We start from the raw sequence: 14,253 nt of genomic DNA on the forward strand, positions 1-14,253 counted from the left end.
CCTGAATCAGATATTCTCCATTTTCTCCTGAGTCCTCACAGGAGTTCCTAAAATATCCTGAGCAATGGTGGCATTATTGTTATTATTACTATTTTGAGACAGGGTCTCACTTTCTCACCTAGGCTGGAGTACAGTGGCATGATATCAGCTCATTACAGCCTCGATCTCCCAGTCTCAAGCGATCCTCCTGCCTCAGCCACCCAAGTAGCTGGGACTACAGGCATGTGCCACCATGACTGGCTAATTGTATTTTTCATAGAGATGGGGTTTCAAGATGTTGCTTGGGCTGGTCTCAAACTCCTAAGCTCAAGTGATCCTCCTGCCTCGGCCTCCTAAAGTGCTGGGATTACAGGTGCCTGGCCAGTGGTAGCATTATCATGGAAGCATACGGCTTCTCAAGGAAGCTCGTAAGATAAAGTCAGCATCCATCTCTAAACTCTGGCCTGTTAATTTTTTAAAAACATGTATTTTCTAGTTATTCCTTAGGTTGTTCACTGAACTGCACACAGAGAAGCAGAGCTGAGGCCCTTGGAGACTTTGGGGCCTCCCACTAATAACTGGGAACATGACAATGCCTGATGAAACCAGATTCCAAAGTGACCCAAAGAAAATTAAAGCCTGAGAGAGCTTTTCATTACCTTCCAGCTTACTGATTTCCAAATATAGTCAGATAATTAGATCAAATTAATTTTGGGAAAATGCAACATTTATCTGAACTTATGTGTCTGATAATAGATGTTATAAACCTTGGTCTGGTTTGGACTTGACACATGGTGAATAGATGGATAATTTGAGGGGATTTTTCTTAGTGTCAAGCGACACTCTTTTGGTTTGGGTTAACTACAGTGATGTGCAGTCAATGTTTTATAAGCCACTTTTGGGGTGTGTGGGAGGTCCCTTATCTGCTACCAGTGGTTTAACAATGGTCCTGGCCAAGCTTCTGATGATTTATTAACTAGTCGTTGTGATCCTGTACTGGGAGTGGGGGGTCTACCTCACCCCTGTCAGATAGTAAGCTGACCACTGAGCAAGTGGGAGCAAGATCCCCTATGAATGGAAAATAAGCAGTGGACACAGGAAAGGCAGGAGACAGGCCACGGGTGATGAACACTGGCTATTTTGCAATTTTACCTAGGGTCCCTTTGGATTGGATAATGAGAAGGAAGGCAGGGGCTGATGAAGCTTGAATAATGCCAGTTTCCCCTCCGAGCCCTGAGCTCACCTCACTCCAGTTGCCCACTGTCCAGTCCGAGGGGCACAGGATGTCTCTGTTGCAGGAAAGGAGGGTCTTGGGCTTCAGCAGGTGCTGGCAGTCTGTGGGCGGGAGAGCCTGCTCGTCAGAGCCCATGGTCTGGATGCACAGCACGGTTCGCTTCTTCTCCCCGTGGGGCCCGCATGTCGCCGAGCATGCTTCCCACTCCCCTGCCCACCACCTGCAGGCAAACATGGATATGTGAGAGATCGCCAACTTACGCATATGTTCCATTCAACCACTGAGAAAGCAGGGGCAGAAATGCAGATCACAGGGCTGGGAGGGCCATGGAGACACGCCAACCCACTAGGGGGCGTGCTGCAGACAGGGCCACCGTGTCTTCAATCATAGCTCCGTAGCTCTGCAGGGCGCCTGGCATAAGCAGTTGCTAAATACGCATGTTTTTGAATGAGAAAAAAAAATATATGCATGCCCTCTCTTTTCAGGAAGAAAACTGAGGTCCAGGGTTCTGCTGTGCAACTTTAAGCAAGTTTAAGCCTCGTTTTCTCATTATTCAATGGGTGTGAAAATATGTTTTCTTTATATGAGTGTTGCGTTGTGCATGAAATGAAAGACCAATTCATGTAAAGTGCATAGTACAGAGCCTGACATATAACAAGAACTCAAGCATTTGTTATGATTTATTGTTATTTTGACCATGCTATTGAATAAAAGAGTCCAATTAGACTCTAGGTCTCCTGGCTCTTAATTGAATGTAAAGTAGCTACTTAAACATAAATTTTTAAATTATTTAGGAGGCGATCAATCAGGGATATTGCCTTTATTTTTTTCCCTATCTCCTTCAGTCTACTTGTTAATATTCTCACTGGTCCCTTTGATAAGAAATGAGTAGAAAAAGAATAAACTTAAATAAAATCATTTTTTACTCAATAATCTAGGATGTGGGCCCACTGGTTACATAGAAGTAGCTTTTGGAAATGGCAGGGAGCCATCTTTTGTCCATCTTCTCCATTATTGTGCAAATCTTCCCCAGCACCGAAGACAGAATGAGTGTCTTCACCCAGTGTGGTTTGGGTCCATTATTTTTCCTATGTACAGCCTGCTTGTCCATCCCTTCATATAGTAACAAGTGGGACACTTCTATTTTTCATGGGAAAATAGTACACTGGGGGAAGTCCTTCATTCCTGACTTCAGGAAAGCCTCCTGACTTGAGACAGCACTGAATTTTGGTAATTTTGAAGATAAAACTTTTTACTTTTATTTTTGTTTACTAAATATTATATTTATTTATGTAGAATTTCTTTTGATTGTGACACTTTTAATCTCAAGTTAAAAATATCAGAAGAAAGCAATTCCTCAATTCAATCATATTCTTCATTTAATAAGTAATTGAGATTACTTATTTATTCTTTGGTGTTTAACATCAGTGGATAAAGAGCTAATAATATTGGAACAGTATGATGTGAAACCAAATAAGTGCCCCACTGTATTAATCTAATTACTTTGTCCTACCTCTGACTTTTCTAAAGGAGGGCAGGCCAAGGGAATATATAAAATGCCATTCTGAAAAGGTCTTAATCTGAGTTGATTGAAAGCCTAATTTATCTAAGTACTTGCTACAGGGCTTTCAGCTGTATCACTGCAAAGTGCTAATAGACGTTCTTGTTTTCTCTTCTTGGAGTTTTCTCTACAGTCCCTTAGGGGACATATTGCCTGTGATTTTGCTATAGTCTGAATGTGTTCCCCAAAACATATGTGTTAGAAACTTAATCCTCAAAATAACAGTGTTGGGAGGTGGGATCTGATGGGAGGTGTTTAGATCGTGAGGGCTTTACCATCATGAATGGATTAAGGCCACTTGAAAAAGGATTTGGGAGTGGTTTACTCCCTCTCACTCTTCTGTATGAGGACGTGAACGTTTGTCCTCTGTTGCCCTTCCTCCTTCAGCCTTATGAGGATGCAGCAAGAAGACCCCCGCCAGATCAAATGAACCTCCAATCTTGGCCATCCAATCTCCAGAACTGTGAGAAATGTTTATTTTTAAAAGAAATTTATTTTTTATTTTTATAGAGAAAGGGTCTTGCTTTGTCACCCAGGCTAGTCTCGAACTCCTGTGCTCAAGTGATCCTTCTGCCTCGGCCTCGCAAAGTGCTGGGATTACAGAGTGAGCCACCATACCTGGCCACGAAATAAATTTGTTCTTTATAAATTACCCAGTCTGTGGTATTCTGGTACAGCCACACAAAATGGACTAAAACAGCTTAGTCTTAGTCTCACAAGATTAAAGTGAAAACCATCTTCTTCTTCCTTTTTTTTTTTTTTTTCCTGTAAAGGTCTTCCAGGTCCAGGGCTCAGGAGCCATGGTCCAGTTGTTCTCTGCTGCCCATCTCATTCTTTTGGGTGTTTGCCATAATCCCACCTCTTGTTGGAGATTTCTAAAATACTGTTTTTATATTTATGGAGATTTTATGTTTTATCTAAATGTCTAAGTGTGTGTGTGTGTGTGTGTGTGTGTGTGTGTATGTGTGTGCCTATGTTTGAGATCTTTGAAGAGCCTGTAGTTGTTCCAGAATTCTGTAAAAGTTTACTGTAGTTTGGATACGAGTCCTCTCTGAGATCAAGTAAAAGGGATGGGTTAGAGAGCCTTTGAACCTCTCTTTTATTTTTAAAAGAACCCTTCTTTTATCAGTAGCTTCTACTGATTCCCCTATCAGTATATGTTCCAACAGCGCTGATCGCCAACAAACCAGGACACGTCACTCTTTCTAACCTTCATTACTCAGATAAATGAAAGTCCAAAACTGAATTTGTTAAACCCTTGCTGAGAATAGTAATTTCCTTTAAGAAATCAAATTTTATAATTATCATCTTTCTTTGTACTAATATTTTTCCTAATAGAATTTACATTCCAAAATCCGATTCAACTAAACATTTCAAATTCTGACAAAACCATGACTACAGTATAAGCTCTCTTACCTCCTGGCTCTGTGTACACATTGTCTCCATATTCTCATTATATCCCATTCCTCCAGCCTCATTTTCCCTAGCTTTCTTGTCCCCTACACACACCATGCTCAGTCCTTTTCCCTCTTTCATGGGCTTTTCCCAGTCTCAATGATCTTATTCCTTTCATTTAGATCAGAAGGTCTCAATCAGCAGAGATTTCTGCAGCTTCCCTCCCCAGGGGACATTTGGGAATGTCTGAAGACATTTTTCGTCGTCACAAATCAGTGGTGACAGGGAAGGGGGGGGTGAGTTTCTATTGGCATCTAGTGGATAGAGTCCAGGGATACAGCTAAACCTCCTACATTGGCACTAGACAGCTTCCCACAACAAAAAACTATCCAGCCCAGTAAGCCGGGTGCGGTGGCTCACGCCTGTAATCCCAGCACTTTGGGAGGCTGAGGTGGGCGGATCACCTGAGGTCGGGAGTTCGAGACCAGCCTGACCAAAATGGAGAAACCCCATCTCTACTAAAAAAAAAAAAATACAAAAATTAGCTGGGCGTGGTGGCACATGTTTGTAATCCCAGCTACTTGGGAGGCTGAGATAGGAGGATCGCTTGAACCTGGGAGGCGGAGGTTGCGGTGAGCCAAGATTGCGCCATTGCACTCCAGCCCGGGCAACAAGAGCGAAACTCCATCTCAAAACAAACAAACGAAAAAACCAAAAACCAAAAAACAAAAAACAAAACAAAACAAAACAAACTATCCAGCCCAAAGCAGCAATAGCGTTGAGGTTGAGAAACCTTGATTTAAGTCATATGCCATTATTTTGTGGACTGAAACCTACATGTAGCCGCCAGAGTTTAAAAAAATCACTGTCAGAGGTTTATTGAGTACTTTGGATATGCTAGGCACTATCACAGCTGTGGCCTAGCAGAGCTTTGCTTTGCTGAAAACCAAAATTCAGAGAGAAATCAGTAGGGAGAAGGGATTCAAATAACCTCTTTCTGGAGTCAGATATATTAAATTTTCAAAGAATTTCTTTCTTGACAGCCTACTCTCTCCTGGAAGATGCTCTACAAGGCTTTCATCCTGAAAGCCATTGGCAATGTAATATATATTTTTTTATGTTTAGATAAGCAAAAGTTTTTATTAACTCTTAAAAAAATCTCTCTCAAATACTCCTTTGGGGAAGAACACAGAATGTTGAAATTGGTTGTAAAAACAAGACATTACTGAAGAAAAATGATCCAGAAATAAATAAGATTAAACCTTGCACAGGAAATTTTTTGGGAAAGGAAATGACAGCTCCCAGAGATGGGTATGAACTTTTTAGAGACCATGGAAATTCGGTGACAGAAGAAGATATTGCATCTTGAAATTCATATACAAGGAAACTAGTGAACTAAGCTTGCAAAAACAAATAATATTAGTTTATTATTTATTTATTTATTTTTAAAAAAACAAATCGCCAGGCACGTGGGCTCATGCCTGTAATCCCAGCACTTGGGGAGGCTAAGGCGGGTGGATCACTTGAGGTCAGGAGTTTGAGACCAGCCTGGCCAACATGGTGAAACCTAATCTCTAGTAAAAATACAAAAATTAGCCAGATGTGGTGGTGTGCACCTGTAATCCCAGCTACCCACGAGGCTGGGGCAGGAGAATTGCTTGGACCTGGAGGCATGACTTAGTTTTGGAGTCAAGCATTCATAACATTTTTATTGTGTTTTAATGTGAGAGAAAAAGTTTAAATGTAGGGGATTCTGGTTCTAGTACTGAAACCTGCTTATCCTGAGATCCTAGGCAGCAGCATGGTGTAGCAGCACATACAGAGGCAGCACAGCAAACAGATCTGGGTTCAAATCCCGACTCTACAATTTGTAGCTAAGTGACCTAGGAAAATTTTGGTGAAAGCTTTAGAGTCTTCATTTGTATAATGAGCATAAATGTATCTACAAATTAGGGTTGCTTACAAGCTTAAATGATATGGTTATGTGGAAACAGCTTGGAAAATAGTGCATTCTTAAAAAGTGCTAGTTTTTAACAACAGGAACAGAAAACCAAATACCATGTCATGTTCTGACTCATAAGTGGGAGTTGAACAATGAGAACACATGGACACAGGGAGGGGAACATCACACACTGGGGCCTGTAGGGAGTTGGGGGGCAAGGGGTGGGAGAGCATTAGGACAAATACCTAATGCAAGCGGGGCTTAAAACCTAGATGATGGGTTGATAGGTGCAGCAAACCACCATGGCACATGTATATCTATGGAACATCCTGCACATTCTGCACATGTATCCCAGAACTTAAAGTAAAATTTAAAAAAAGAAGTGCTAGTTTTCTCTGCAGCCATTTCCCCTAGGGTATGGCATCAAATTTCTCTGAACCTTTATGTCCTCATATACCAGCTCAGAGTAATACCCATACCCTGTCTTATGACTATTTCATAAATATTTGTAGAAGCTAAAATGCAATCATAAATAAAAAGGACTTTTGTAAATTGGCCATTGATATGGCTTGGCTGTGTCCCCACTCAAATCTCAGCTTGAATTGTAGCTCCCATAATTCCCACGTGTTGTGGGAGGGACCTGGTGGGAGATAATTGAATCACGGGGGCGGATTGCCCCATACTGTTCTCATGCTAGTGAGTAAGTCTCATGAGATTTGATGGCTTTATTAGGGCAAAACCCTTTCACTTGGCTCTCATTCTCTCTTGTCTGTAGCCACATAAGACATGCCTTTCCCCTTCTGCCACGATTGTGAGGCCTCCCTAACCACATATAACTGTGAGTCCATTAAACCTCTTTTTCTTTGTAAATTATCCGGTCTTCATCATATCTGAATGTTTCATGCAGTTCTACTTAGCTTATTATATCCTACTTGAGAGTGCATTTTCAGAAATTACACCTGTATGTATTATATTGTGCCTAATTAACATTCTCAGCAGTCAAAAATCTCACAGTTCATGAACTCTGTGGAGTAGTAGGCAATGGACTAGCTCTAAGAAAGGCTGTCTTCCCTGCCTCATTCTTCCCTGAGAAAGTAACATAACTGCAATTTCATGTAAGACCTAGTGCTAGCCTTATCTTCCCTTGTCATTTCTAGTTCTTCCTGGCAAAAGAACCACAGGAAGGAGCTACCGCACGGCGAGGCAATGACACATTTCTGTCCTGCTTCAATAGTGGTGGGGTCCAGCTCCTACCTAGAAAAAGCCACAGAACAGAAGAGAAAATAAACCTCTCTCTCTGAGCTGAGAATACCCTGGCCTCTGGGTCCTGCCTGTTTGGACTGCTAAGAGACTGACATCACTTTTTCAACTGTCTTGTCCTGACTCTTCTTTCTAACCTAGTTCTTGGATATTTATCACATTCTAGCTCTTCTTTAGAATCCACCCTGTCACCTGTTTGATTTGAGTCTCCCCCTTGTTTAAATGCCTCATAGTGTGTCTGCTTAGAACTGGGATGAATGCTTGATGGACTCTGCAACATAAATACATCCCTGTTTAAGGTTGCCAGAGAATGAAGACACTTTCTGGAAATCAACCAATATTCCTTCCTTTCTTCCTCTTTCCTCTCCCTTTTTCCCTCCCTCTTTTCTTCTTCTCCTTCTTCCTCCTTTTTCTTTTTCCTTTCTTTTTTTTCTCTCTCTTTTTTTAAAACATAAGCCTGGCATAATAACATCCCAACTACCTTCTAGGATCCCAATCTCTTGAACCAATGTGATTAGCAACACCCCGAATATTGCTGAATATCTCTATAACAGTGGCTGTCAACTGAGGATGATTTTACCCCGTAGTGGAAATCTGTCAATGTCTGCAGACATTTTTAGTTGTCATAGCCTGGATTGAGAGGGAGGGAGTTCTACTAGCATCTAAGTAAACACAGGCCAGCAATGCTGCTAAGCCTCCTGCAATTCACGGGCAGCCCCCCACAACAAAGAGTCAGCCAGCCCCACATGCCAGTAATGTCAAGATTGGGAAAACCTGCTCTCTGAGCCCCCTCTTCTGGACAGCCTGAAGTACAAGTGGGCACTGTGATTGGAAGGTGCCAACCTTTTGTCTGAAGGCTGGCGTTGCACTGGTAAAGCCCTTGGAAAAGACAACTCTATAGTAAAACTACTTTTGGGTGATCCACTTAGCATTCTCTTCACCAATGCTTTGGCAGTTAGTCTTGCCAAATAATTAAACACAGAACACATCACCTTGTGAAAATACTGCTCTTGGGAGAATATGTCCTCACAGCTTGCCACAGGCTCCAACAGCATAGCCACAGAAAACTCTAACCGCGTTCTTGTATTTATCCAAATAACAAAACCACACAATATTTCTTTATCAGCAAGCACTAGGTCACTCTTGAGTCAGACATCACTGTAGGCAGACACACAGAGCTCCAGCTGTTAGCGATGGTTACCTGGGTGGACAAGCCTTTTCATGGCACTTCTTCTGTCTCCCATTGGGCTGTGTTTCTGGGTCACAGAATGTAGCTTTCACCATCCCGCGGCCCTTCTTTATGCAATGGGCAGTTTGGCGGCGGATACCTGGGGGTCAGACAGAAAGATTCACACGTATTGAATCCTGAGCCCACATGCTCATGGTCAGGTGAGGTACCTGACCATGTCAACGATCATGCTGACGGCTGATGGGAAAGTTGTTCAAAAGTTACTTGGTTTTAAAGGAGGGATGAAGAATAGGGACCTCTTACAATTCACCCTGATGCTGCAGCTGGCAAGAGGAGGAGGAGAGCTTGCCTAGGAAAAACTGTAGATCATAGAGGTAGGAGGTAAAGTCTGTTCCATAGATTACAGTCCAGCCATGGAGACAAGACTAACACACACATGCCAGGTGGAAAACCAAATGAGATTTAAATAATGAAAGTAGGTTGGGCGCAGTGGCTCACACCTGTAATCCCAGCACTTTGGGAGGCAGAGGCAGGTGGATCACTTGAGGTCAGAAGTTCGAGATCAGCCTGGCCAAAATGGTGAAACCCCATCTCTACTAAAAATACAAAAATTAGCTGGGTGTGTTGGTGGGCTCCTGTCGTCTCAGCTACTTGGGAGGCTGAGGCAGGAGAATCCCTTGAACCCAGGAGGCGAAGGTTGCCGTGAGCTGAGATCGTGCCACTGCACTCCAGCCTGGGTGACAGAGTGAGACTCTGTCTCCAAAATACTACTGCTACTACTAATGAAAGTAGATACCATCACCAGGTGTTATGAGGCAATTGCTGCATTATTAGCTTAATTAAAGGATAGAGGAGACAGATATCTTTATATTAGTTGAGATCAGTAAATTCTGAAAGACTGAAATACAATTTAAAATAATGTTGTGAAGTTTGAGATGTTATGCTTTTTAAAATACAGGGATTTGATAGCAAGGATTGATAATCCTGCTGCCTTCAGAGACCAGGTAGTTAATGTAAGTAAGGGACTCACACAGGGTCTATAGGCAAATGAAGCCTTGTCCCAGGCACTGTTCTAAACTATGTGTATTTATATCAATAATGTATTACCTGTTATCTATTATGATGTATAATAACCCAAACCTCTCAACAACCCAATGAGATCAGCACCGTCATTATCATTATCTGACAGGTGAAGAAACTGAGGCACAGTGAATTCACAAAGGTTGAGAAAGGGAAAGGACCACTGCCTTTGATAACTAGGACATCATTAGCAAGGGAACGTAGAGGAGTGGCCAGACTGTCATGGACTGAAGTGAAGGGGCAGTGAAGAAGCAACTCAGCATCTCCCTTGAAAGGGCTAGTGCTCACATGTGACATGTGAAACACTGGGTAAGAATACTAAAGACTAAGAACCCTGAAAGGCAAAACAATCTGTACAAAGGCTGGCACCCTGAGCTCTCAGGATGTCTAGACCTTGTGTGGGCTCACTGGTGTACAGAACTCCAGAATTGGAAAGGCCCCGAGCAATCCAACGAGCTGGTCACCTCCTCTCTTTACAGCCAAGGACACTGAGGGGCTTTCCCGCAGTCACACAGCTGGCAGGACTGACCTGGAACCTGCTGTCCTACTACCCACCACCTCGCGCTGCCTCAGCATGGACTCGCTTCAGCCAAATCCCCCTGATGCCAGATGGCATCTTGTCACTTAAAAAAGTGTCAGAGGGAGTTGCAAAACAGTAAGTAAATCCTTTAAAAAAGAACAATTTTTTTTTGAGAAAATTCTGTTTTCAAGAGACAAGTAAACTTTCAACCACTCAGGCTTTCTCAGCTAACAGATGTCGGTGGAATAGAGACTCGGATCGTTGACATCAGAGAAGCTGACATGCATCTGCCATTGGAGAGTGGGGGAAAAAGTTTAGCTGCTTAGAAGTTTCATTAAAGCTTGGGTGGTTTGGCAAATTCTTGATGTCAAAACATGAAAAGGACTGTCAGATGACTGTAACAGGTTGGAAACATTCCGAAAAGGCTTGTATCTGTGCACGAATAGCAAAGGTAAGTGTGCTTAGTGTCCCTGTCTCCAGAAGGGCACAAAACCTTACATAAAATCCCCTTCGGAAAGTTAATAACATGGCATGGGTCAATCCACTGCACCAGCTGGGAGATGAATGGATAGGCCAGGCAGATGTCATCAAGGGCAAAAGGAAAAGGGATAACTATGTGTCAGAGTTTCTCCACTGACATTAATGGTCCTGGTGACCATTACTCTTCTCTCGGCAACTGCATTCTTATATGCTACAGCCCTTGTATGTGCCAGGTACCAAGCTAAGCCCAATCTTCCAATGAGGGCCCCAACCCAGTAGGTCGACCCCCTGACATTATAGGATAGCCAAGGGCTTCTTTCTCAAGTCTGATGCTTGTGTGTTCATTTGGTAAAATTTAATTTATCAATTCATTTCTTATCTATTCCTGGTTAAATAAAAAAAAAGAAAAGAAAACAAATAGAATCCAAGCATCCTGAATTCTAGTCCCTACTTTTCCTTCTACACATCACTGGGTTTAGTCTGTAGGAAAATGAAAACAGATATTCATACTGTTGGAGGGCAGGAAGCTCAGCTAGTTTATCCTGGAAGCATCTCTTACATTTTAAAAGTGATACTCCATAAAAGGAAGACAAAGTTTAATCATTGGAAACCTTGGATAACGAAAGGATCTGGTTAATATAGTTTTATGGTTAACCTAGAAAATGGTTTGTTGAAACGATTGTCAGAATGTTTCAAAATGATATTAGTTCATATTGCCTTCGTGAGTGTGCATATGGCAGCTCATATTTTCCAAAGGTGGCTGCAACAATATTCTCCCATTCAGCGTGCTCTTCTACAACATGACCTTGTCATCCCTCACTGAGACACAGAGTCTAATTCCCCTGGCCTTGAACTAAATGCAGAAGTGATGCTGTTTGACTTCAGAGGCCAGATTAGAAAAGGCCAAGCAACTTCATCTGCTGCATCTGTGTCTCAATCTCGGGACACTCCAGCTACCACAGTGGGGAAACTCAGCGCCCTTGGAAAGGCCACATGTAGGTCAACAGTCAGCCCCAGATGAACCTAGCCCTTGGATCAACCGGCTCAGGTGCCACTCACATGAATAAAACAGCATTCAGATGGTTCTAGCCCCCAGGCATTTGAGTCTTCCTAGCCAAAGTGCCAAACACAGTGGAACAGAGGCACAGCATACCCAATGTGTCCTGTCTCAATTTCTGACCCACAGGATCTGTGGCATAACAAAGGGGTGGATGTTTTACTACACTAATTTAAGGGTGCTTTATTATATACCAGGAGTAATGGAAAGAACACTCAATAAATGTGAGCTTTCTTCTTTCCTCCAGTCAAGACCCAGAGCTGCAATTGAGCTTGGCTTGCTATAGTCCAACCATGATTGATTTTATTGATTTTTCATGTTCTTTTCTCTTGTGCTACAGTTCTTCTGTTTTCCCTCCAGATCCACTGTGCCCCCTTCTCTTCCCTGCCCTAAACCTCAAGAAGGTCATCCTGTGGATTGCTGTGGCTTCCCATGAGATTTGGGAAATGGAGGCACTATCTCTTTGTTTAACTGCTCCTCCCCCTTAATTCTTTAGGCCTACGGATGGTAGCCTTATTCCCCTGACCCTTCACTGTTAATGGGCAGAGGCAGTAAATTACCTTTCTTAATTTCCCTAAACCCTACCCATACCTTTGAAAGTAGGCAAGGTCGTCAGCTTGACTGTTCCAGCTGTTCCCTGCTGGGTCCCTAACTGGTGATTTCTCCTTTGCAGTAAAAATCCTAAAGAATTCATCTTCAGTGATACACTCATTAACTCTGAAAATCGATTGCTGAAATAAAATCTTTCTTTGACATAGGATATTGTAATATCTCTTGTGGAGGGGGTTCAAATCAGTCACCCTTTTAAGAGCAGTTATCATTATGTGACACTGCAAATGCAGGAAATACAACACATTCAGCTAAGTCTATGTGACCTTGATATTTCCCTGGAAATTAAAGAAAGATAAATGATATTGGCTTTTTATTTGGCTTGCTATTTTTTCCCTTTCTCTTCTATACTAAATATAGTCCCAAAAGAAATTCCAGCTAATTAAGGATGCCAATCAATCAATATGTTGCCACAGCACTAAGTTAACTGTTTATCTGGAAGCACTTACTTCAAAAGACACAAAGTAGAAATCAGTTGCATTCCAAAATATATGAGAACTAAATTCAAAATGTTATTTCCAGATGATTCTGAATGCCTTTCCCCACGTAGCAACCAGAACGTTGCCATGCGGCAGTACTTAGTAAATCTCATTGGATACTAGCAATGAAAGGTCAACTAAGTGCCTTTAAAAGAACTGTCTTCCTGTACTCTAAACAGGAGTACTCATCTTGAATGAAAATTATGCCTCGATATAAGGAACAAGCAATGTTCCTTACGTCTAAAAGAAAATGACATAGCTCATCATATTCTCAATTCAATATCCAGATTGTAAAATCAAGGGAGTTTGTTATGGTTAATTAAATTTGATTCAAAAATTCAGTTTAGACAACTGAAAGACTTAGATAAAACAAGTGAAGACATAGCTTATTGTAATGACTTATGGTTAAAACTATAGTATTTCCTGTTATGTATAAACTTAAGATTAGATACTTAAGACAGTGAACATTTAATTACAGCATGTGAAAGTTTCAAGGCATTGTATACTCAATCTTTAAAATACTGGTAAGGTCTCTTTTTTAAAATAACCATTTAAGTGAGAATGATACCAGTACAAGTTAAATTGCACATTAGCACATAAATTACAATCCTCCCCAAATTAGACATAACATTGATTTTAATAAGAGAAAATGATAATAATTCTGTGACTCAATAAAGAGCTTGTCACTTACTATTCCCCTAAATAAGTAGCAAACATTAACTTCACAAGAAGAAGAGAAGTGTGGGAATTGTTTATCCTTCCGTCTCTCTTGTCAATGAGTCCATTCTTAGCCAACTTTCACTTTAGGTTCCCACTAAATATTTACCTTTTTTCTTTCTGGCTCTCTTGGTTTCTTCACCTGTTTTCATGCTCTATGAGTTCAGATCTACCCTTCATAATGAAGGCTCTGTCAAGGACAGCTTGGGTCTCAAGACTATAGAAGCTCAAACACATTTAAGAGTGAGTGTGTGATCAACAATCACAACATCGACAGCACCATCAAAACTGGAACTGGTTTTGAATCCTGCTTTTAACATTTACTTACTGAGTAATCTTGGACAATCCTGCTAACCTTCTCAAGCCTCAATTTCCTTGTCCTCATCTTCAGGATGGCAAAAGATTATAGTATAGGGTTGTTGTGAGGACAAAATGATGTATGCATCCTCATATGCCCACGATGTACCCTAAGTCCTGGTACTGTGCTGAATGCACATAGTAGGACCTTGAGAAAAGTTTTGTAAACTGAATCCAAAGCCTCTTTGTAACCCACTCATCCAATAGTGAATATTAACTCCCTCTAAAACTCTGCTTCCTGCACCTCATAAGATCAGGGTTGGCTTCACACTCCGAGGCTAGGGAATAAAGCGAACTCAACTCATCCAATTCAATGAAGCCGTAGTTTTCATACTTCTGTGATGTAAACTCCTTCCTACAAACAACTAGACCCTTGTTACACAATTCATTTTTA

General features: G+C 41.7%; 1 protein-coding gene across 3 annotated transcripts in view; it reads right to left on the reverse strand.

The window, feature by feature from the left end:
- The window catches only part of ADAMTS12 (ADAM metallopeptidase with thrombospondin type 1 motif 12), a 374,077-nt gene that overhangs the window by 64,096 nt on the left and 295,728 nt on the right, over nt 1-14,253 (reverse strand). For all 3 annotated transcript variants that reach the window (XM_019013727.4, XM_055367552.2, XM_063700811.1), the window contains 2 exons: nt 8,573-8,699; nt 1,223-1,433 (listed from right to left, as the gene is read on the reverse strand). In XM_019013727.4, coding sequence (XP_018869272.4) covers nt 1,223-1,433; nt 8,573-8,699 — 338 coding nt within the window. The remainder of the gene's footprint in view (nt 1-1,222; nt 1,434-8,572; nt 8,700-14,253) is intronic.

Source organism: Gorilla gorilla, chromosome 19 (genome assembly GCF_029281585.2).
Source record: "Gorilla gorilla gorilla isolate KB3781 chromosome 19, NHGRI_mGorGor1-v2.1_pri, whole genome shotgun sequence".
In the NCBI taxonomy this organism is placed as follows: Eukaryota; Metazoa; Chordata; class Mammalia; order Primates; family Hominidae; genus Gorilla; species Gorilla gorilla.